The sequence below is a fragment of the Protopterus annectens genome, chromosome 8.part0, assembly GCF_019279795.1.
Source record: "Protopterus annectens isolate FY-2018-M chromosome 8.part0, PAN1.0, whole genome shotgun sequence".
Classification (NCBI taxonomy): Eukaryota; Metazoa; Chordata; order Ceratodontiformes; family Protopteridae; genus Protopterus; species Protopterus annectens.
In genome coordinates this window covers 813,961,830-813,985,453 of record NC_056741.1, presented here as the reverse complement: position 1 = coordinate 813,985,453, position 23,624 = coordinate 813,961,830, and the positions used below count along the sequence as shown (strand labels likewise).

Here is a 23,624-nt window from a genome sequence, read left to right as displayed (position 1 = left end):
GGTTGAATAATTCAAGACGCTAGACTGAGTATATGAGAAGACAGACTATATGAATCTGGGTGGGAATAGTAATATACAAGTTAAAGAAACAGAGGTGTTTGAATGGGAGGTCTAGACAGAGTTAAGAATTGGGAAGTTTTTTCAGTTGGTGAGTGGTATGGAAGGGTATTATGGTAACGGGTGGATATGGCAGGTGGTTACTGATTGCAGGTAGAGAGTTGAGGAAAGTATAAATGTAGTATAAGAAGGGGGGGGTGGAAATTGGGGGTAAAGTAGGGAGTAGAGCGAGTCTGAGTGTAGCAAGGGTGGACAGAGTAGGCCACACACCACCAGGATGGGATTGAAGCCTGAGGTAATAGTGTCAGAGAAACAATCAAGCAGCAAGAACTGTTAGCAGTAAGTAATAAATGAAATGCTAAAAAGTACATATTCTGTATTTAGAAAAGGTAATCTGCTTTAGATATAAGGATGACATAACACACTTTTAAATGAGGCAGAGTGGGGACAGACAGGGAATTTGGCTGGAGTCGCTAGGGAGCAGAAGAAAAAAGGATGTATAAATATAGGAAAGAATAAGGCGTACTATGGACAGACAAGGGAAGAAATTGAGAAAAAAATGCTGAAGAAGCTTTGTTTATGACGGCAAAAATACTAATTGTAAGGGAATGACTGGCTGCAGTAATGGGAGACAAGAGAAGGTTTACTGGAGAAAGTATACTACAGAAGGAGAACTATAGAGGCCTGCTATTTATCGGGGGGATAACTGGGTTGTACGGGGGGCGTAACCTACAGAATGGTGCAACACTAATTAAAGGCATAAACTATTTAGGTGAGAAGTAAACAAGTAACTTAAATACCACTGTAATGCAGTTCAAGAAAAATAATGCTCTAAATAAAAAGATCAATACTTTCACTACTGTGTAACAAGGTGGGATTATGTTAGTGCAGTTGTGTTACACATCATGCAAACTTTAAGACTAACAAATTTTAATAGCTTGTGCATGGGTCTGGAATTAATACAAATATGAATAGGCTCTGTTAGACACCTGGAGGTGTCAGTAAGATGCAAATGCAGAAGCACCTGCAAATGTCACTAGGCTGTAATGAGTTAAAACATTCTCTCTCAGACTAATTAGTCAAAAGGCCAACAGATACCTTCCTTATTCTCTAATGAAAAAATTGTATCTTTCTCTTCCATTTCCAACTTTTTAACACTGTACATGTATGATAAGCTTCTCTTGTACTGCACACATCATAAATTCTAAAACAGAAGTATGTTCTAAGCCATCAGAGAATGATAAGCACGTTACACTCTCTTTTTTTTTTTTTTGAAAGCAAACTTACGAAAGCCTATGTAGTAGTATTTCATAAAGATTGTCCCAGCTCAGTTTGTCTCGTGGAACAGAAAGGAGCAGCGGATGACCAAAAAGTATGGTGCTGTAATAGATATCACTGTAATCACGACTTCGTGTTTTCTCACGTAAATAGATGGGAAGCAGCATGTCATTCATATCATCGTCATAGATGTTCCCACTCACTTCATAGCTGTAAAGTAGTACAGAAAAATGTTTTATTACTTTTAAGAAATACCCACCTTACAACTTAAAAATATATGCATTTTCAACATATTGTGATACTGAATATCATTTATTATATTTTAATGTCTTATACTTCAAAAACAATTTATGCACTTACCATAATGTTCCATCTATGTTGTCCATTTTCATTCTTCCTCAACTAATGGGTTTGGATCCGACCCTCGGAAAAGACTCTGCTGACAAACTAGCTTATGGCCTCCAACAAACTCTTGAGCTCCTTCCTTACCTGTAATGCACCACCCCTAACATCGCTCGGATCTCCTTTGCCGCCTTAGCATCTAGATGTGGTTGAATTCAACTCTCAAGATTACAGTGAATATTACATTTTTTTTCATGTTATTTTTTCTAAAAACACCCCTTATATAATGCTATTGCCTTAGTCTAACTTTATTCGTATGTAATTTCTTCCTTCCTTTTTTTCTTACACTTAAGTGTAAATCTTCTTACCATCGTTGGTAGGCCTAACTCATTTACCCTTTTTTTGTTCTTTTTACACTTTGTGTATTGTTCCTTAATTACCATACTTGGTATTTTGTCTTTTTCTACAAGATAACTGCAATTCTTTAATACCACTGCTGGTATTTTACCCTTCCTCTTCTTCCTGGTAAACAAAAGGTTTAGTTTAACTCTTTCTTGTTACGATAACTTCCTTATTGTCTGAAAAAGCAGGATTTAAAAAATGTGATACACGTAGGCACAAGTTGCTTTATTCAGATGCCCAAACTCTGTGTTTGTATTGCTTAGACCTAGAATATCTACAACAGGACTGCACCGTCATGGATTCAACCCCTGTGCTCTAGCAAAGAATAAGAGGATTTTAAAAGGATTACTGCCTTCTTAATTTTCTGAAGCCATTGCTGGGGTTCAATAACCCAAACACAAATCTAGAGGTCCTACCAAGAGGTTGAAGTCTTCTGAGTCTCTAGCCTCTTCTTCTGGAGCCTAGGAAGAAGAAAGAAGCTGGATCCGAAGTCACTTACAGTCCCAGCCCTTATTGGATCCGGTTAAGCCTGTGTCGAATCTTACATCCTCAGATCTGAAACCTTTGCCAAGGACTATGTACACTCAAAGTCTAGATCCAGTCCCATCCAGAGTACCATCTCCCTTTTTAGAGAGGCGCTCCAAATTGCCTTCCCTGGTATCTTCTCTTTCCTTCAGGAGTCTCACAGAAGCAGATGTGAAGAGGATGATGAGGAAATTCTTCAAGGAAAAAATTCAGACAGGCGTTCTCATGGTTCCTACCCCTTCAGGTCAGGAAGTGCGATCATCTACTACTCCCCCTTTACATCTCCTTCTCTAATTCAACCTGTGGTTTTAGTGTCCTCAGATCAGAGTGTTCCAGGACCATCTGGTTTAGATCTGAAGAGAGTACCATCTTCTGATCCAAATACTGCTCTGAGTGCACAGGGTTAGACATCCTTGGAGCTGGATGACTCTTACAGCCGAAGCATCCCTGCCAAACCTAAGAGGATGGAGTAGAGTCAGAGGTTTTTGGAGCTCCCCTTTTCCTCTTGGAGCTTTGCCACTGGACAGCTCGGCTCAGACTTCCTCCTTGGGTGGACTGTTCTTGGGGCAGAGGGAGGTGATAAGCCAGAAACTCATTTTCTTGGCTCCATGGTCTTCCTTCTTCCTGGAATGAATGGCCTTTGATGTAGTGAAGAGTGTTCTCTGCTCTGGCAGGTCAGATGGGTTCCTACCCCTCAGATCCACCCTCTTCTTCTCAGAAGACTTTGCACCGTTATCCTCAACATTCTACCCCACAGGAACAGCCAGCTCAAAGCTTCCAAACTACCCAGCAGGGTATCGTAATATCTTCTGATACTTCACCAGACAACCCCACTGAGGAAGTCCCTGTGAAAAGAAAGTGCAAAAGGAGGCACTTGGACTCTCCTCACCAGTGAGTCACTGAAGATACTGATTTTGATGAAGGAGAATGGTCCCCAAAATCACCACCCAATGAAATCTCATTTACAGACATTCTTGAGATCCTTCAGCAGAAGGGTGGCTAGTCTTCCCAAGACCCTTCTCTGGAGGAATCAGTATTTCTTGAAGCCTTTGGGGCTGGCCCGTCTACCTCCTGGATTACTCCGTCTGTCAACAAACTCATTGATTTGATTTCTCAGCAGGTGTGGAAGGAACCTGATATGACTGAGCCAATCCCCAAGAGACCAGACTGGATTCCAGCTCGACCAGTAGGCAGGGAAGTTTAAGGTAAATGTGTACCAGCAGATGCCATGGTCATGGTAGCAGCTACAAAAAAGGAACTCTCAGAACAGAATTCCACTGTCCATCCTTCTAACACAGAGTCTAGGGTGACAGATTTGGGAAAAGTGTTTATGCTCAGCAACTTTTGCACTCTGATCGCTGAACTATTTGGCACATTTTACGTGGCTTCAAAGAAATTTGATTAAACAGCTATCAAAATCTCTTTCTGGGACCAAAACTGTTGAGGCTCAATCTTTAGTAGTCTCCCAGTTGGCTACTCTACAAGCTATATCTAATTTGTCTATGAGGCTTACCCTCGCACGCTGCAGAAAGTGCATCAAGGGCTGTGGGTTCCGGCAATGATGTGCCTGTGTGATTTTGTGCAATCCTTCAAGTCGTTTGTCAATGCTCCTTCTGACGGCACTTTTTTTTTGGCCCCACAGTAAAGAACACACTTTCCATGGGTGAGAAAAACGGAAAGTCTCTCTGCAGTGGTCATGCATTTTTCAACCCCTAAAAGGACCTTTTCCAGGAATCAACAGGGAGGTTTGAAACATGTGGTTCAGAAAATCTCAGGGTCCTTTCCAGGACACATGTAGAGGTAGTTCTCCCAGAGGCAGATGGAGTGAAAATGGAAGATGACATCCCCGTGGCAGAGGAGGTCCACAAAACCGGGGGGTCTAGAGATTCCTTTTCCAACAGACCCTCTTCCTGGAATGGAGTTTCAAGCCCAACTGGACATCAAAAATGAATCCTCTACATTTTCATTACAATGACAGTACTCTGAGACAGTGTATTTTAGGCTGGTCTACGAAAGCAAAAAACAGTTCTTTTAAAATAATTACTCTCTACTTAAGTTTGAAAAATACTTGTGGTTCATATAGAGTCCCTCAATATAAAATGGGTGAAAAGGCAGGATTTCGTTAAATTTTGAAAGACCAAGTCTAAAAAAATTCAGATATCCCCTCTCACTCCTGCAAGAGTGAAAGCTGTCATCTCTTCTCATTCATTGGTGACTGCCAGCTCTCACTTCAAATGGTAAGGCAAATGACATTTGCCTGTAATTTGACAGTTTGCTCATTTCTGAAATTTAACAGCTAAAAACACTTCATGGTATACACAAATGTACATATGAATGTATTTGCTAGTTTTCTACAAAAGCTCACCCAGACTCTGCCACAACTTGCTGTGAGGGAAAGGTTTGTTTGTTTTTGCTTTCTTGGATTTTGTGTTGCTTTACTGCATTATTTTATTTTGTGTGCTGTAAATCATTTTCTTTACACTATGTTGTACTCTCATTCTGTTTTTAATTGCATATTTAAACTGGAAAAGAGATAACAGCGGTCTCTCGTTGAGTCATACAGAAATAAAAGTTTTTCCACCCTCTCACCCTAGTCCTGTTATGTTTTTAAATTCAACTGTCTTTCTAATCGTCTGCCCCTTTTGTTAATTTGACAACATATCTCCTTCCCTCTTCTCTGTCACTGGCTATTGTGAGTAAGCACAAACTTATTGTTTTGTGAAATTACTCCCTTCAACTGTTTAAATTTATTGGCCATCCCACTGTATTCCACAGAACCAGAATACAAAGTGTCCACACCTTCCAGTCGATCTGCCCTTTTAAAACTAGTGGCTCTCCACTTAGATAGCTAAAGGTTATGTTACCACCCCTCTTTCATATCTAATTGCTTAGTGCACACTGCAGCTCTTAAGAGATTAACCTGTTTTTCCATCTTGGCTTTAAAATCTGCAACTTCTACTCCAAGAACACCAATTACTGGAGAGCCCACAGTCTGCCTCTCAGTAGTCAACTTGGGATTAGTGATTCTGTTTTACTCCTAGTGACAGAAGTGCATAAGTACATTATTTCCTGAAGATTGCTCATCAATGGAAAGCCTAATAACTGCATCATAGTGGTCAGCTTGGAATTTGTGCTTATATTTTGCTTCTGGTGAGAGCAGGAGCAGAATGCATAGATTCCTGACTCTTTCTGGTTGGGAAGCGAGTGTCTGTGCTTGACTTTCCTGATTGGTTTGATTGCTTTTCAAAGAATACCATCTTGGACAAGACTATGGATCACCAAACAGACTGTGGCTTGCTTTTTGTCTTGGGATTGGTGCTACTGTTTTGCTTCTGGTGAGAGAAGAAGCAAAGGAGAATTGTACCCCAGCAGAGTGAAGCTATGGTGAGACCAAACAGTAGTAGTAGTCAGGCAACAGCCATTCAGGTGACTCCCCTCTTTTCATCATACTAGACAAGCTAATTCTTTCTTTTCAGTGAGTACTGCTTGATTTGGTTCTTAGTTCAGAATATCTCCCTAAACACTTTATCCATAAATCATCAGGCTGTATGCATTCGTTTCCTCTCAAGTGTTTGGCAGTATCCTGTATAACCACAGACCTTGAATTTGAACTTTTCCTGTAAAAGCACCATTGAAATGTCATTAATACCTACTTACACAAATGACAACTAGTTTGCAGTGACAAGCACTGGCCCCAGAGTTGCAAACTGATTCTCCTAACATTACTTTATAATCTCACTCCAACTGTCTAATAAAAAAGGGTCTGTTGCCATGGATATGAACTTTTCCACCATCTCCGTTAACAGCTTAGTGGACATGGGCATCCTGAAGCAATTCAGAATTGCCTTATGTTTACTGACAACCAGTTAATTCTCAAACTGACATGGCGCACGAATGATATATATGCACAATATCGCTGGAGGAAAAGTTCTCACATAACACTGCTAATGTCAATAAGGTTGGCAGCAGTACACACGCTACACCCATCCCACACAATTCAAAGCAAACACACAGACCCACATACGCTGATGCACTTAAATGTAACCTATCTAAACCCAAAAGACCTCTTGAACGACGTACACACAACAAAACCCCTCAGCAACCCCAAACGCGCACACTCAAAACAACACCCACATCAGCACATATAGCCACATCTCATGGAGCCTCTACTTCTAAGCCCATAAGGCAAACCGTCACAGAATACAACATTCTAGTCATTGAAGACTCCTTTGTGAAACACACTGAAGTCCCTCTCCCCAGGCTGAGTAAAGAGAAAGTCACGATCAGTTGTTTATCAGGGGCCAGGATCCAGCACATTATGCATGCACTCAGGTCAATGGACCACAAGTACCAGTATGACAATCACAGTCCATGTGGGTGTAAATAACCTGAGACATATCATCCCTAGACTATATGATGAGAGACATTGTGGAGCTCTTGGAGTGTGTATCCTAGGCTGGTATGAGTCTAGCATTGAGCAGCATTTTACTGTCTCCAAGGATGATGCCACAATATGAACAAAATATTACTCATTTTAATAACTGGCTTAGGTTCTGATGTCATTATACGGGGGGGGTGCAATATTTGTTAGCATGGAAGGAGATGGTTAACAGACCATGCTGCTTTGCTAGGAATGGTCTGCACCTCTCCCCTCTAGACTTTCGAATATTAGCTAAAATACTGTCTCCCATAGTGATTTTTTGGGGCAATGCCAAACTGAAAGTACTTCCTTCTGACATAAGTCAAAACCAAGAAAATCTGAAGGTGTTACAGCTCTCAGTGCGAGGAGTCTAAACAAAAAACTCCACTGCCTAGAAGCTCTCTTCTCCCTAGAGAATGCTGATGTCTGTGCGGTCACTGAGACATGGTTTAAAGCCACAGACAGTGCAAGGTTATCATGCCTTCCACACATTTAGATCAGCTACTTCACAGACAGGGACTAAAGGTGGAAGTGTCTCAATTTACATCAAAAGTAAATGTACCTCAAGGCTGGTCAAACAGGATAATGAATGCACTTCAGCTTCTCCATGTTCAAATCACCATAGGCAAAATCCAACACCACTTCCTTGCAAGCTATAGGTTCCCCCTCTATGACCCAGGAAAACCATACCACGTAGTTAAACTTATTAGAAACACTCAGCATCTTACCCAATACCATATTCATGGGTGACTTTAATTACCCTACTATTAACTGAAAATCATATATGACACCAAAAGTAAAGGCTCAGAGATTCCTGGATTTTGTAAACACAAGCTCCCTGGACCAGACTGTCAGTACATCAACATGGGGTGCAACCATACTGGGTCTGGGCCTCACTAATAATGGCAGAGTGCCGCCTACCTCCTAGTGTATTGTCTTCTCTGGTAAGGTCAGACCACAAAATGGTCTTCTCTGAAGTAAAAATAAAACCTAGAACCCCAGCTAACCTTGGAATATTCAGGAACTACTCTAAGGTTAACATCCTACAATTACATGATAACCTGGCAAAATTACAAGCCCCACAAATCCTGAGAACACTGTTGCCTAGACAGAACTGTTCACAGAAACCCTATACAAGCATGTTAATAGCTACATAGAGGCATCTGCACCCATCAAGAAAAAGTACAGATCTAACACAAAAAACAAGCCACGCTGGTGGAATCACATCATCAACAGGTTATATAAACGAAGGAAGAAAATCATGGCAAAAAATGATAAGGTGCAGCACCCAGCAGGATAAAAGCACTCAAACTAAACAAAACTTACAGGACAAATATAGTCTACCAAAACCAAATTTGAGGTAAATTTTGGCTCCCATGACAACCACAAAGCTTTCTTTAGTTATATCCACAACTTCAAAGGCAATATACAATCATGTGCATAGCCCACTGTAAATGGAGCCACCTATACTGAGCCAGAAGATATACCAATCCTACTGGCTGACAAATTCAGCTCCAACTTTACCCCTCTCTCCCCATCAACCTTCCCTCAGGAAATACTTCAAATATAACTCCCCCTGCTATCACTAGTGAACAGGACCTTAATGCATTCTCTACGGTCAAGAACACTGCATTAATGGAGCCAGACAATATCCCAGGATGCCTTCTAAATAGCATGAAACATGATTATCAGGTCCTCTGGAATTGTTATTTAACTGTAGCCTCCAAACAGGCTTTGTGCCTCATGACTGGAGAGCAGCAACAGTCATCCCTTTGCACCCTGGAAACTATAGACCAATAAGTCTCACTAGTCTCATATGCAAAGCCATAGAAAGAATTATCATGGAAATAATCATGACATGAAATCTGCAGACACTAGACCCAACTCAATCTGGTTTCATCAAGGGCAGGTGATGCCTACTCAACCTGGTGGACTTCTCTGACACGGTCACCAAAGCAATGGATGAGGGCAAAATAGTTCACACTGCCTACTTTGATCTGGTAAGGGCATATGACAATCTCCCACTTGGGCATTGTTGATAAATTTAAGAGATTGGGTATAAACACTTATGTTACCCGGTGGATAGCCAGCTGGCTCAGACAGGACACAGGAAGTTAGAACGGGAGAGTCCACATCTACAAAAAGGCCAGTCACAAGTGCAGTCCCTCAGGTATCGATCTTGGGACAATTCCTTTTTGGCAGTTACTTCTCAAGTCAAGGCTAATGTCAATGGTCTCTAGCTGACTACATTTGCAGACGATTTCAAATTCGGAGCTGTCACTGAATCATCCGTTGACACAAATGTTCTCCAACAAGGGCAGACACAGAAACAACTGATGCCAGAGTCGTGGACTAAAACTAAAAGCCAAGAAAAGCATAATCCTTTCCTTTCGGAAGTCATTCATTCCCGGTAACTATCATATCGGCAACACACTCCTAAGAGCTGACCCAGTAGTCAGGAATTTGGGGACACATACAGTAATCTAGCCTTTGACTATCAAATGTCTACAGCAGTGAGGAAATATTTCTATGCTGTGCAACTTATAAACAAAGGTGTGGCATCTAGGTCCAAGAAAGTCATTGTTCCAATGTATTTTGCATTCGGACGACCTATCATTGAGTACAATGCCCCTTTTGGTATGCACCTAACCATGCATATCCAACAATTGGAACATCCACAAAGGTTTCTCACTAAATGAATACAGGGCATACGTTACATGTCCTGTGCAGACCGCCATAAGGCCCTGTTATCCCTGTATTCTGTCTCCTACAGGCTACTGAGAGGAGATCCATGTCTGGACACAAAGCATTGCCAGACTCCACTCTGATGGATCTCCTGCATATCAGCAAAACAAACCGCACTCAGAATTACATGTTCTAAAGACTTAAAGCTTTCATGTGATATAAACAGGACCTGCTACAGCTACAGGCAGCTCCCCAATCCATGTGAAGCAGAGTTCCTTCCCTACCCCAATTCAAGTGTAATTTATGCAACTGAACGGAGAACAGGAAATTCATCAGTGATTTGGCACCCTAATCAATAACAGACACAGTCAGCCTGTAAATGGCACATCTCCCAGACCCCTGCTTGTACGTGTCATCTCCCAAGCCCCTGCTTACACTTATCATGGGTATCAGAACTTGTCAAGAGATTTGGGATGCATGGCTAGGCTTAAAAAATCCTTTGTGGTCATCAGCCTAGTAAACAACTAGGAACCTATGTAAATTACAATATTACTCATCCATGTTCTTAAAGTTAAATTATTTCCAAGAGTTATGTTCCTTGCATCACTTTACTAGCCTTAGCAAGACAGTTTGAAGATACAGAACTACATGCAGTGCCCATCACTGAAAACTGCACCTTTTCTCCTGTCTAGACTATACTACACAGAATGTCTAAAATTCCTTTCAGAAATAATGGGAAACTTTTAAAGAAAAGATGGTGGAAAGCTATCTGTGACAGGAAAAACACATGGAAAAGAGATGCACCAAAAAGTAATGAAGGGTTTCTGGCCATTAAACGCCTAGATGACACTGATGCGAGAAACGGGGGAAGAAAACTCTTGAGTTAAGGTTAAATATACTTCAGGAGTATCCATTTCCTTTAATCCAGTCAGAGCATGTTAAATGCTTCTGCCTTACTGAACCAAAGCTACAATACTTACTAAAAAACTTGCAGGCACTTCTACTGCAAATGCCCATTGTGACTCTAACCCCTGTTGTAATGTGTCCCATGTATTTCCACCAGGAACTCATCCCACTGATATCAAAAACTAAAATATTCAATTAAATTCTTGCAGCAGTTGTACTGAGCATTAATGCAATAATTACACTGCCCCTGTAGTGTGAGCCAGGAATGCTACCTTCAGGCAAATGCTCACCTAACCATAAAAAATATATAAAATCAAACCAATTTTAAAACATGCTTTCACTTACATTTCAATATGCTTGCATACTTTAATAAAAGGAACACTAATGGCACATTAATTTTTCTCCTGCATATCCATTTCATACCCTGATAGCCCGACAATTAGCTGCTAATCATCTTAGGGAGTTAAACCACCCTGAAGACAAGACAAGCTACAGAATTTACAAATGTAAATTTCTGCCTCCTACTTTAAAGCCTTCTGCTTTAAGTGTCTGCTTTGGATTAAATTATCAGTGACTCTCAGACAAGGAGATGACAAAACTTTCAGCAAGTGAGAAAATTATGATGTAGCGGTACCCACCCAATTCCACATTTAGCTGTAAAAGCTGCTGACAAAACAGATCTCAATGGGGAAGACTCATGGTTTGTAGAAATGCACAGAAGGTAAGACTCCAGTTGGATACGCAACAAATCCAGCATACATGTTCACAGGGTTGTAGGAGATTACTAGGCTAACGGCTCAAGGGTTCTTACAAGACTAGCCAGTTTTACCCAGATTTTATCCTATATTTTATCTCTAAGGGAAAGATAAGGGTCAGCAAACTGGGGTTTTGACAATTTTTACACAGTGCCTTTATCCATAAGGACATGGGTGCCACCCCAGGAGTGAATCGTCGATTTCCCATCCACTGGTCCAGACTGTGCTCTTGAAGAGGGTCAGGGAAAGCTCTGCTTCACATGAATAGAAGCCTATTCCAGAGGAGGGGCAATCCCTGGGACACATCTGACTCTCCAGCATGATCTATTCATGCCAGAGATCAGGTTTAGGTCTTTGCAGTGTGTAACTGTTGTGCAGTTAGTTCAGTGAATATGCAGCATTTCCAACAGGACTGGGTCAGGAACTGCCTTGTAGAGCTCAAGCACAGATCATCCCTCAGTTATCAGTGGGAAATTGAATAGAGTGATAGGGCATTTAATAGGTCTGCATAGGACATGCTGGTTACACCCTGCATTTTTTGGTGGGAAACCCCTGAGGATGCGCCAAGCATTGCAGGTGCCTGGTGAGGTACATACCAAAAGAGTGCACTGTACTTTATTAATGGTCTGATGAGGGCAGAGTATAGTGGTACTATGACATCCTCAGATCTGGATGCCTTATTTAAGCTGAACCATATAGAAGGTTTTTCCCACCTCTGTGGACACATGGTGGTCAAAGTTCAGATTACTAATTGAGTACCCAGATCCCTTACCACCGGGTCTACTGTTGGGGGGGTGCTATCAATGTTGTCATTTTCTGGGGTATTTGATAACCCTAAGGGTATTATTATGACATTCTTCACATCTAGTTCGAGGCCATGGCTCGGACACCAATCATTAAACTGCATCAGACCATCCTGAAGGATATCAGCATCGTTTGGGGAGTCAGTGACTACTCCCAACTTGCAGTGATCAGCAAACTTGTTCAGCCAAAAACCATCTACCATTTGTCTTGCCACCCATGTATGTCCCAAACAGGAGGGGACCCAATACTGAGCCCTGTGGTACTCCACTGGTGATTGGCCTCTTGCTGGATGTGGATTCCCCCACTCTAACATTTCCTATCGGTGAGCCATTTGGCTATTCATCTGTATTCAGCTGGTGAGACAGAGGTTTATGCATAATTTTTGAGAGTTTATTTATACTACCCGAGTGGGATAGTGTGGCAAAATGCCTTGGCAAGGTACGCAGTATGCACGGACTTACCCTCATCTATGGCCTTGGTGACTTCTCAAAAAAGTCCACCAGACATAATTTTCTCACTTGCTGAAAGTTTTGTCATCTCCTTGCCTGAGAGTCACTGATAATTTAATCCAAAGCAGACACTTAAAGCAGAAGGCTTTAAAGTAGGAGGCAGAAATTTACATTTGTAAATTCTGTAGCTTGTCTTGTCTTCAGGGTGGTTTAACTCCCTAAGATGATTAGCAGGACTTGCCCTTGATGAAGCCAAACTGGGTTAGGTCTAGAGTATGGGGATTTCCTGTGTCTTTGTTAATCAGGTCCATGATTATCTGCTCTGCAGCCCTGGACATGAGACTAGACAAACTTACGGGATGGTAGTTTCCTGGGTCCGTTGACTGTCCCCAGTTGCACAGGGGGATAACTGTTGCTGTCCTCCAGTCTACTGGGACAAAGCTTGCCTTGCAACTGTGGGTCAATACAGATCCAAATGGGTCTACGAAGTTAAGTCTTAAGCTATTTAATAGGCACCCTGGAATTCTGTCAGAGCCCATCAATGATGTATTTCTAGCTCTAGAAAGCACAGTGACAACCTGTTCTTTTGTTACAACAGGCAAAGGAATGGTGGTAATGGGTTATTTTTAGGTTGTGGCTGGAGGTGATAAGGGAGTGAAATCTAAGCTGAATTTATTGACCAGCAGGTTTGTCGTTTCTTCTGGCTGAGTATAGGTAATATCATCTACAGCCAACTCAGCAAATTGCTGAGCGTTTCCCTTAAGATTTTGGACATAATTAAAAAATGCTTTGTGGTTATCCTTTGCTTGGGAGGCTATTTTAGTCTTACATTTAACTTTTAAAGCCTTGACTAGTTCTCTGACTTGGCTGTTCAGACTAATGAGGGATTTTTTCCCTCTGTTGTACAAACTCCCACTTACGTCTAGACAGGAATTTCTTCCTTCTGTTGTATACTCTATTTATGCCAGGGTTCCACCAGCATGACTTGTTTTTCCGAATACACCTAGGTTTACTTTAGTCAGGTACTGCCACTTCTATGCAGTTTAAGTGGTTGTACAAGGCATTTGTGTATACTTCAGTATAGGCTTTCTTGTTTTCGGGGTTAGGTGAGCTTTAAAATTACCCGTGTTATCACTTAATAACAGGTAATTTGTCTTGGAAAAATTCTTTACGGTTTTAGAGTTTAATGGGGGTTCTAATGTTACATTTATTTCAAAAGAGACCGATTTATGATCCGATCTTACCAAAGATGACATTAAGCTCCCCCATGTGTTAGTACTATGTCATGGATACCCGAGCCCCTAGTGGGAGTGCAGACCAGCTGTTCCAGAGAATTTGTATTGACAAACTCCAGGAATCCCTGTGCCTGAATGTTACTGTGTATGTTTCACAGTTTATACAGGGATAATTAAAATCACCCATGAGTAGTGTACTGGGTTGAACAGTAAGAGAATCCAGTAACATCACGTATGCGGAATGATTTTCATGGTTCACGTTTGGGGACCTGTAGCTAGCGATTATATGATGGGGGATTTTGCCTATGGTCAAGCTGGACATCCTGCCTGACCTATCTACAAGTGTTATTGTTTCTTTATGTAAATTAGAACACCCTCTCCTTTCATTTTTTTCCTTTTCAGAGGATGGTCTGAATGTGTGATAGGTATTGCAGTCTTGCACTGCTGTGTACATTCTGCAACCTTGAACCACATCTCTAACTGCACAGACATCAGCATTCTCCAGGCTGTGGAGAGCTTCCAGGGAGTGTAGTTTCTTGTTAAGACTCATAGCATGGTGCAGTAGTACCTTCAGCTTGGTATTAGAAGAATTTATGTTTGTAGGTCTGTTGGTTTGGCACTTCCTAAAAAGACACTATGGGGGTGGCTAATACCTTGACCAGCATTTGAAAGCCTAGTGGCAACAGGTGCAGACCATCTCATGCAAAACGGGGTGGTCTGTGGGTCATGTTGCCCCAGGCTGCCAAACACTGGATCTTCTTGGAATGACACCAGTAGCTAAGCCAATTACTGGAATCAATCATTTTCTGCTTGCTTTGTGATATCATTCTTCGTGATGGTAGAATGCTGCTCAATGTGAGGTTCATACCAGCCTGCGACACATATTCAGGGAGGTCCATCATGCCTCTCTTCATATAGTTCAGAGAGGTATATCTCACGTCATTCACATCCACATGGACTATGACTGAGTCATACTGCTACTTGTGGTAGCCTTCCTGTGTCCTGACAGAGTGCTCTCCAAACTATCTGGAGATATACAGAGCTAAGTATATTTTTCTAGCACTTCAGAGTTGTGCACTGTTAATTGTTGCTTGACTAATTTTATATCACTGCTGGTTGACTTCAGAGTTGTGCACTGTTATTTTTGCTTCACTGTATAGTTTTGCAGATCTCTGCTGTAGGTGTTGTTTTTTTCCCTACTCACCCCAACCTCCCTTATTCTTGTCTTGTTGTTTAAATTTGGAGGCTTTTGCAGTTGCCCCCACTGTAGATTTGATTTGGGACACATCCCCCATTCCCATCTCTTTACTTCATTCTACCCAATAGCTTCCTCCTGCACTTGTTTTTAGTTTTTTTATTTAACTGCATTTTTAAACCGTTTGGTCTAACATTGCTAAATACTCAAGTGTGCTAGCTTGCACTGCATTTGAATTGTTTTTACTGCTGTTTTAGCTACTTTTCTGAATATAAAAAAAAAAAAAAATAAAATCTAAACCTGTTTCCTACCTTTCCTGTAACTAGTGTAGCCCAGATTCAGATTTGCTGTAAGCTTCTGAGCCCCCTAAGCTTTGTGTCTTGGAGGGAAGCCTTCTAGCTTATCAGTGGGAGTGGTAAGCACTAGGTAACCTATCTACCACATAAGGAGTGGTTCTGGCCCAGAAATTGTAGTTATTGGCCATTTGGGCAGTTTTTTCCATCTCTCTCAACTTTCTGATTTAAAAGCCCGCATTTGCACTTGTTTCCCCCTTTCCTGTAACTAGTTTAGTCCAGATACAGATTCTTAGTTTTAGCACTTGAATTTGTTTATTCGTTATCAGCACTTAAATACTTGTTGTAAGCACTAAATAAGCTACTAATTACTACAGCACTCAACCTTCATTACCTACAGGAAAACAGTTTTGGTACTTACTTTCCTCGCTTGCTTAGAGAAAAACATCTCTTGTACTCACTTTCCTCACTTATCTAGAGGAAAACAGTTTTTTATTCAGGCATGTCCAAGGGTCAGGTTCCTAGTGTTCTCTCCTGTTTATCTGATGAATCTGGACATCTTGGTGCAATGGAGAAATTGCCTCTTGTACACAGACAACCCTCTCCTCCTTACCACCCAACACTACAACCTCTGAGAGATGCACTTATCTAGCCAAACTGGAGGTAAAGCTCTCTCCAACCAAGACTGAACGTGACAGTCATGAGGAGAAGGTAAACACTTGCACCACACCACACTTATCACATAGTCTCACTAAATCTATACCACCAAAATCCACACACAGAAACACAAAAACCTTTGTGGAGGCTCTCAATAATCTGCTCAAGCAACAGTGACCTCCAAAGCAGAAATGTAAGCAACCTCCACCCCCCCAACACAACCCAAATGACACACAGCCCGCAGACTCAGTGTGCCACTCAACCACAGCCAATAAGGCAAAACAACATACTCAACACACTAGTCATAGGTGACTTTATATTCAGGCACACTGATGTCCCACTCACCAGGCTAAACAAGGAGAAGGTTACTGTCAGCTGCCTGTCGGGTGCCAGGATCCGCCACATAAACCATGCACTTAGGTCACTCCACAACAAGTACAAATATGACTCTGTCATTGTCCATGTTGGTGTGAACGACCTAAGACGTACCTCCCTGGACTACATGAAGAGAGACATGGACGAGCTCTTCGATCTTGTAGCCCAGGCAGGCATGACCCTAGCCCTGAGTAGCATTCTGCCATCACCCAGAATGATACCACAGTACAAGGACAAAATGATTGACTTCAACAATTGGCTAAGCTTCTGGTATCATTCTAAAGGGATCTAGTATCGGTCTGCCTGGGATGACATGGTCGACAGACCACGATGCTTTGCCAGAGATGGCCTGCACCTGTCACCCCTGGGATTCTGGATACTGGCTCAAGTTCTTGCCGCCCCTATAGTTCCTTTTTTAGGCAAGGTTCAACTGACAAATTCACCACCGTAACAGGAGCAGGCAAGCAAAAACTGAGGGTGTTGCTACTCAAAGCTAGAAGTATAAATCTCAAAATGCACTCCCTCGATGCACTCCTTAAAATGGAGAACATCGATATCAGTGCAGTGACTGAAACCTGGTTCAAGGCTCCAGAGAGCACCCGTGCACTACCAGGCTACAACTCATACCACACTTTTCGGCCATGTAACCTGGACCGGAACACCAAAGGCGGAGGTGTGTCCATATTCATTAAGGATATCTACACATCCAGGCTAGTTGCTCAGCATAATGCATCTGAGGTTATCCAAGTGCAACTAACTCTGGGCAAAACTGCAATCCAAATTGTAGCTTGCTACAGATCCCCCTCCATGCCCCAGGATTCCTACTCCTCTTTTCTTGATGTACTGGAAAATATTGGGCTTCAACCAAACACCCTAATAATGGGCGATTTCAACTAACCCACCCATTAACTGGGAAAATTACTCATGTACCAACTCCTTCACTCAACGCTTTCTGGAATTCTTAAACTCCAATGCCCTGGATCGACTTATCCACACCCCCACCAGGGGCAACAATATCCTAGATCTAGTCATTACCAACATGAGTGACCGGTGTTCCATGCCTGAAGTCAACGCCTCATTGGTCTGATCCGACCATAAGCTAATCACCATAGATATCCACATCCTGCCCCCACCTCCCATTAAGGAAACCACGGTAAAAAGTTTCTCCAAAGCCAACTTCATGCTTCTCAACACAGAAGTGGTGAACTTCATGACACCCATGCAGATGGACAATACAGTTATGACTACTGAATCCTACACAATTGCACTTTATAAGCACTTACACGAGTGCACGGATCGTGCTATCCAAAACAAAACCAAGACGCTATCCTCCAAAAAAAAAAAAGGAAGCCAATCTGGTGGTCCCCTGCCATAAACAAACTGTAAAACAGAAGGAAGAAACTGTTGCAAAAGAGTAAAATCCCACGAGTGGAGGTGCTCCCTGGTCAGCCTCAGTAAGAAGCTGCGATCCCTCATAAAATCCTCCAAAGCTAGTTATGAAAACAAAATAGTCACTGATTCTAAAGACAAACACAAAGCATTCTATAGCTATGTCAAGAATCTCAATGGCAACACTCAGATCTGCTCTGAGTTACAGCACAATGGCACTACATATACAGAACCAACTGATATTGCCAACATCCTGGCAGATAGGTTCAGTGCTAACTTTACCCCCTCTCACCCCCTAAAGGGCCCATCTCTATACCAGAAGAATGCAAAGTTCCTGTAATCACGGTTGCACAGGTAAAAAACACACTCTCCAAAGCCAAGAACACAGCATACATGGGACCAGACAACATCCCAGGCTGCGTTCTACATGAACTACAAAACACACTGGCACCCCACCTAAGTACCATGTTCAATCACAGCCTCACCTCAGGCTTTGTGCCCAATGAATGACGCACAGTGACAGTTATCCCAATCCACAAAGGGGGAGCCACCACGGACCCCAGGAACTACCGCCCCATTAGCCTGAAGAGCCTGGTATGCAAGGCCATGGAACTTATCATCATGGAACATATAAACAAAGGCATTGGTAATCTCCAAACTCTGGACTCCACCCAGCTCGGGTTTGTAAAAGGCAGATTATGTCTCCTAAACCTGACAGACTTCTTTGAAGCAGTCATCAAAGCCGTAGACAAGGGTAAGGTGGTTCACACCGCCTATCTAGATCTTGCCAAGGCTTTTGACACCATCCCCCACTCTGGAATTATAGATAAATTCACTAAACTAGGTATAAATCCCTATGTCACAAGGTGGGTTGCAAACTGGCTCACTTACAGAACCCACATTGTGAAAGTAGCAGACTCCAAATCCAACTTCAGACCAGTGACAAGTGGAGTACCACAGGGCTCAGTCCTGGGTCCTCTCCTGTTTGGTATCTACTTCTCTGAAGTACAAGCTAACACAGAAGGTCATTGGATAACAAAGTTTGCAGATGACTGCAAACATGGAGCCATAATCGAAACTCCTAACGATGTGGACATCCTACAAAAGGGCCTCACTGAGACAGATGCCTGGTGTCAAAGCCATGGCCTTAAGCTCAATGCCAAAAAGTGCACTGTCATCCCCTTTGGTAAAAACTCTGTACCCATGAACTACAACATAGGCGGTAGTATACTTAACACCGAAAGTGTAATAAGAGACCTTGGGGCACAGGTGGATAGCAGTCTCTCCTTTGATAATCACATTGCCACAGTAGTCAGGAAATCCTTCTATGTGGCACACCTCATCACAAAAGGTTTCTCATTCAGAAAAAAAGAGGTCATTGTTCCCCTCTACTCATCACTCATTAGACCCATTATAGAGTACAACGCCCCTTTTGGTATGTACTTCACAAGACATCTACAACAACTGGAAAGGCCGCAGAAATACCTCACAAAGAGGATTACCGGCTTCAAACAGATGCCCTATGCAGACCGTCTCAAAAAACTTCAGCTTTACTCCTTCGCATATCGCCTACTCAGAGGTGATTTCTGCCTAACATACAAAGTTATGTCAAACCCAGAGCTGTTGGACATACTCCACTTAAAGAAATCCCAATCCCTCCAAACTACATGCTCTAGGGACCTAAACCTTGTCACCACAATAAACAGAACATGCCGGAGGGATAGATTCCTGTCCCAGAGACTTCCCATACTCTGGAATAAACTACCTATTTATATCAAACAAAGATCCTCATTAGCACTCTTCAAGAAAAATTTTGATGATTGGATGGGAAATAAGAAATTCACCCAGGGGATCACTTCTGTGGCACTGCTCGACAGTAGCACAGGAAAATAATTTTCTTGGGTGGCAAAAGCCAGGGTACCGGTTTTGGCTGGGCTTGTATAAGCCCTAGGGTCGATAGCCTATTACCTACCTATGAGTGCATGCATGACCTAGTGAATCATGGCTCTTGACAGGCAAATGACTAACTCTCTCTTTATCCAACCTGATGAAGGGGGTTGTATGTGTTTCTTACAATGGAGTATCCCATAATCAATATGCTTGAATATGTGGTACTTTGTCTTAGGGGCTTGCTTGTGGAGACTGTGTTTTCTGAGGGCAGTGTACGGGAGGCCTCTGAGTTTTCAGTATGTCACTGTGAGTAGCTACTCTTATGTTGGTTTACGAATCAAGACCTTATTTAATGAGGGAAATGAATGTGTGTGCTGACAACCTGTTTGTTAGTTGATTTGTCAGCATGTGAGAGTTGTGTCTCAATTTTCATAGTGTAACTACATCTCTCACATGTTGTATTTGTTTTAGAATTAAGTAGTTATCAGTATACATGAGAAATTTGTTACACTGCCTCAGGATGCCTATGTCCTCTAAGCTGGCCAGAGAGAAAGCAGGAAAGTGCCTACCCATGGTTTCATGTTTTTTACTATGGGCTTAACCAGGGAGAAGAGTGGGGAGACTTAACTGGACTAGGATGATAGCACACAGACGAAGAATGGATGGGTGCCATACCTCTCAAATGTACAGCTTTTCACAGAATGCCCATATTTTTGGTCCAATTTTCATAAAATTGTGGTTTTCTGGCAAACTAATAGCAAATCATTTAAGACTGAAGTTACAAAACAACAGATACTTGAGTTTCAGGCTTCACACCCTTCAGAAAAATTCACGCTAATGCAAAACCTATTATTCTATCAAATTTCTAAGTTTGTAAGAGCAATATTTAAAAAATGTCCCTATTTTTGGACCTTTGTCCCACTTTTATTTACGGCTTTGTCCAGATTTCTTGCGAAAAGAGGTTGAGAAGTATGATGAGTGCTATACTCAGTGTGAACTGCAGCTATCCAATAAGGCAAGGCTGCTCTGCTCACAACTCAGATGTTCCTAGAGCAGCAGGGGGTTTGGGGAAGGTTAAAGAGAGAGTTATTCTAAGGGAAATTTTTAACTTGAAAGCATTTACATCTACACAGGACATTGCTAACTGCCGCTGCTCGGACAGTAGCTTAGTGTAAGCACTGGGCTTATACAGAATAAAAAAACAAGCTTTACAACAGCAAGGCCTAAAGACCAATCGAGAAAATGCACAATAAGCTTTCGGCCAGCAGTACCCAACTCAAGTTTGCTACAGCACAATTCTTTCACAAGAATGCAGTCAGAAAACAATGTAAAAATGCTGTTTTTTACAACTCAAGTGCAGGGAAGCCACACAATTTAGATACTACAGCCCTGTAAAACTAGCAGACATAATGTAAGTGCTACAGCAGCAGTGGAAACAGTTCAGCTTTGAAACTCTACTAAAGTGCAAGACATATAACAATTAATACAGGATTCTTATGAAATACAGCAAAAATAATAATCAGAAGTGCAAAATGATACTTAATTTCACCCTTTTAGCAGCTGATGGCTTTAGATGCAGCAGATTCCTCTAACTCTCAAGCGAAGTAGCCAAACCAAGAGCAACTCTGAGGAATATGGAAAGGAAGCAAAAATGACCACGGATAAAAAATAGTATTACTTCTATAAGGTGCAAGACTTGAAGAATTTTGTTTCATGCTCAAAGATAAAAACATCCAGAGGAGGAGTTGCAAGAAGTCAGTAATCTAGACAATGGAATAAGAAAATACAGAGGCTTCAATCATACTTTTGTGGTCAATGCTACACATTTGGTAAGACAGACTAAGTAACTGGAAATGATAAAAATATCTACGACAGGAATGGGAAAGATAAGCATCTTTCATGTTTACCACAGAAATAGTGGTCCTCCTTGAACATGGGAAAGCAAAGCCTAAATGGTAAACATCTCAGTCTTTCGCTAATGAATGCATTAATTCAAATTTCAGACGTCTACCAAATGGATGCAGATCTGTTTTCTTGGGAAGAAGTGGAAAAAAATGACAAAAAGGCCCCAGTGTCAGATGAGGACAATGGTATGACAGCACCTTTTCAGGTCAAACAGACCGTTCCATTCAAATGAGAGTCAGACAATGAACTTAGTTTGCAGGAGGGGAAAGCAAATGTTGGCTTGTGACCATCTGCTAGAAGAAGAGTTCCCGAATCTTGGCAAAGAAAGGAGCTCACCAGGCAGTCAAGTGCTAACCAAAATAACACTTGACCACTTTCAGGTTCAACGGGTAATTACAGGGGAAGAATTCAAACTAATGCTAGCGTGTGGATATGGATGAGGCAGGAGACTGTTTACTGGTAAAGTTTCAATATGGAGGCTGTGATAGTACTCAAGTATGACTTTGTGACTAAAGCACTCTAAAGGCATTTCTAGGACAACATCCTTATGATCATGATTTCGTAATGGGTGTGTAGTTTTTTTTCTTACAAAACTGTTCGCTGCTAGAGAAGCAGCATAGTACTCTCTCTCTCCTTAAGGTCATAAAAGGACCTACTTAACCTATCTGCTACACAGGCCAGCATCAGTATAAGCAACATTTTGTTGGAATTCCTCACATTTGGCTAGTAGACTTGAGATATGTAACCAAGAGAGTCTTCAACACCAACATAAGAAGCAACACCAAATGCGGCTGACCAAGTCTACATGTCTACGTTAAAAAGACTTTCCAGACTGCAAATGGCCATCTACACAATCATTCAAGTTACAAAACAGCTGGGACTTAATTTCTAGGTTGGTAAGCCTATAATTAGCTTCCTCTGTTTGGAAGTCAGCACCAGGGCACCTAAAGTGTGCATTATGACTCATAAGGGGAAGACCAAGCTTCACTGAAAGCACAGATCTGCCCTACAGAACCAGGCAGTTTTGAGACCTTACTTTGTGGCTTGTTAATGAGGTGTCATTTCTATTTGCGTGCACCCAGGGACACATCAGAGGTGGTTAAAGACTGGTTAGTAAGAAATTAATGTCACCAGTGGTGTGGAGTATGTAACAGCCAGGCAATCAGTCTTGGTAAGTAAACATCAGGGGCTTTCTAAACCTGAATGGTTGAGTGAAATATTGGAAGAATGATAGTAAAACCTTAGGAAGAAGTTCAGGAGGATAAAAATATTGCAGGAACTCCATTTCAACTTGATGGTCACTCGAGCTTTAAACCACATAATGCCAACCTTTCGAAAGAACTCCTCAGGGAGATCATTCAGGGCAGTGGTTGCAAGGGATTAAAGGACAGATGAAACTTAGTAGGATGAAACAGCTTTGTGGAATACCACAGATCTGGGTTCTGAAAAATGTTCTGATCCCCTGTCCAAAGTATTAAACTCCTGCAGTTCACCCTAAGACAGGATAGTTATAGGGTATTTGAAGGAATACTAAGGAAACTCATCTACCACAAGGTAACCAGCTTCTAAGTTACAGTGACCAGGTGTCCTAGATGATGCTTGTACAGTAAAAGAAATGTGAAGATCATCTAAAGAAACATAAGCAACAGCAGACCTCTCATTCCTTTTCCTCAAAGCCTTAACTAAGGCAAATGTAAGGAGGAGGTTTATGTCCTACCCCCCCAACTTCTAACCAACAGCTTCCCAGATGACTATAGCAATATCAGATAATAGTGCTGTCAACAAACCTTCTCCATCGGCTTGTAATTGAAGTTTGACAGGGGACTCTGGCATCTAGAAAATGAGAAGTTATGTACCTACCATAACGTTCCATGTTAGTTGTCTTCTCTCGCCTTCTTTCTTGCTTGATGGGTTCGGAGCCGATCCTCGGCTCCGACTCGGCACTTTGCTAAGCTCGAGAGTCACTTTTACCAGCTCGAGGCAGCCCCATATCCCATGATGCAAGGCGGTAAGTACCCAGATCTCGTTTGTTGACTATAGGCAATAACACCTAGCATAAAAA

At 41.9% G+C, this 23,624-nt stretch overlaps 1 protein-coding gene across 1 annotated transcript in view; it reads right to left on the bottom strand.

Annotated features, from left to right (window-relative positions):
• The window catches only part of USP11 (ubiquitin specific peptidase 11), a 3,313,221-nt gene that overhangs the window by 977,563 nt on the left and 2,312,034 nt on the right, over positions 1–23,624 (bottom strand). Inside the window, exon 16 of the mRNA XM_044080280.1 lies at positions 1,345–1,545. Coding sequence (XP_043936215.1) covers positions 1,345–1,545 — 201 coding nt within the window. The remainder of the gene's footprint in view (positions 1–1,344; positions 1,546–23,624) is intronic.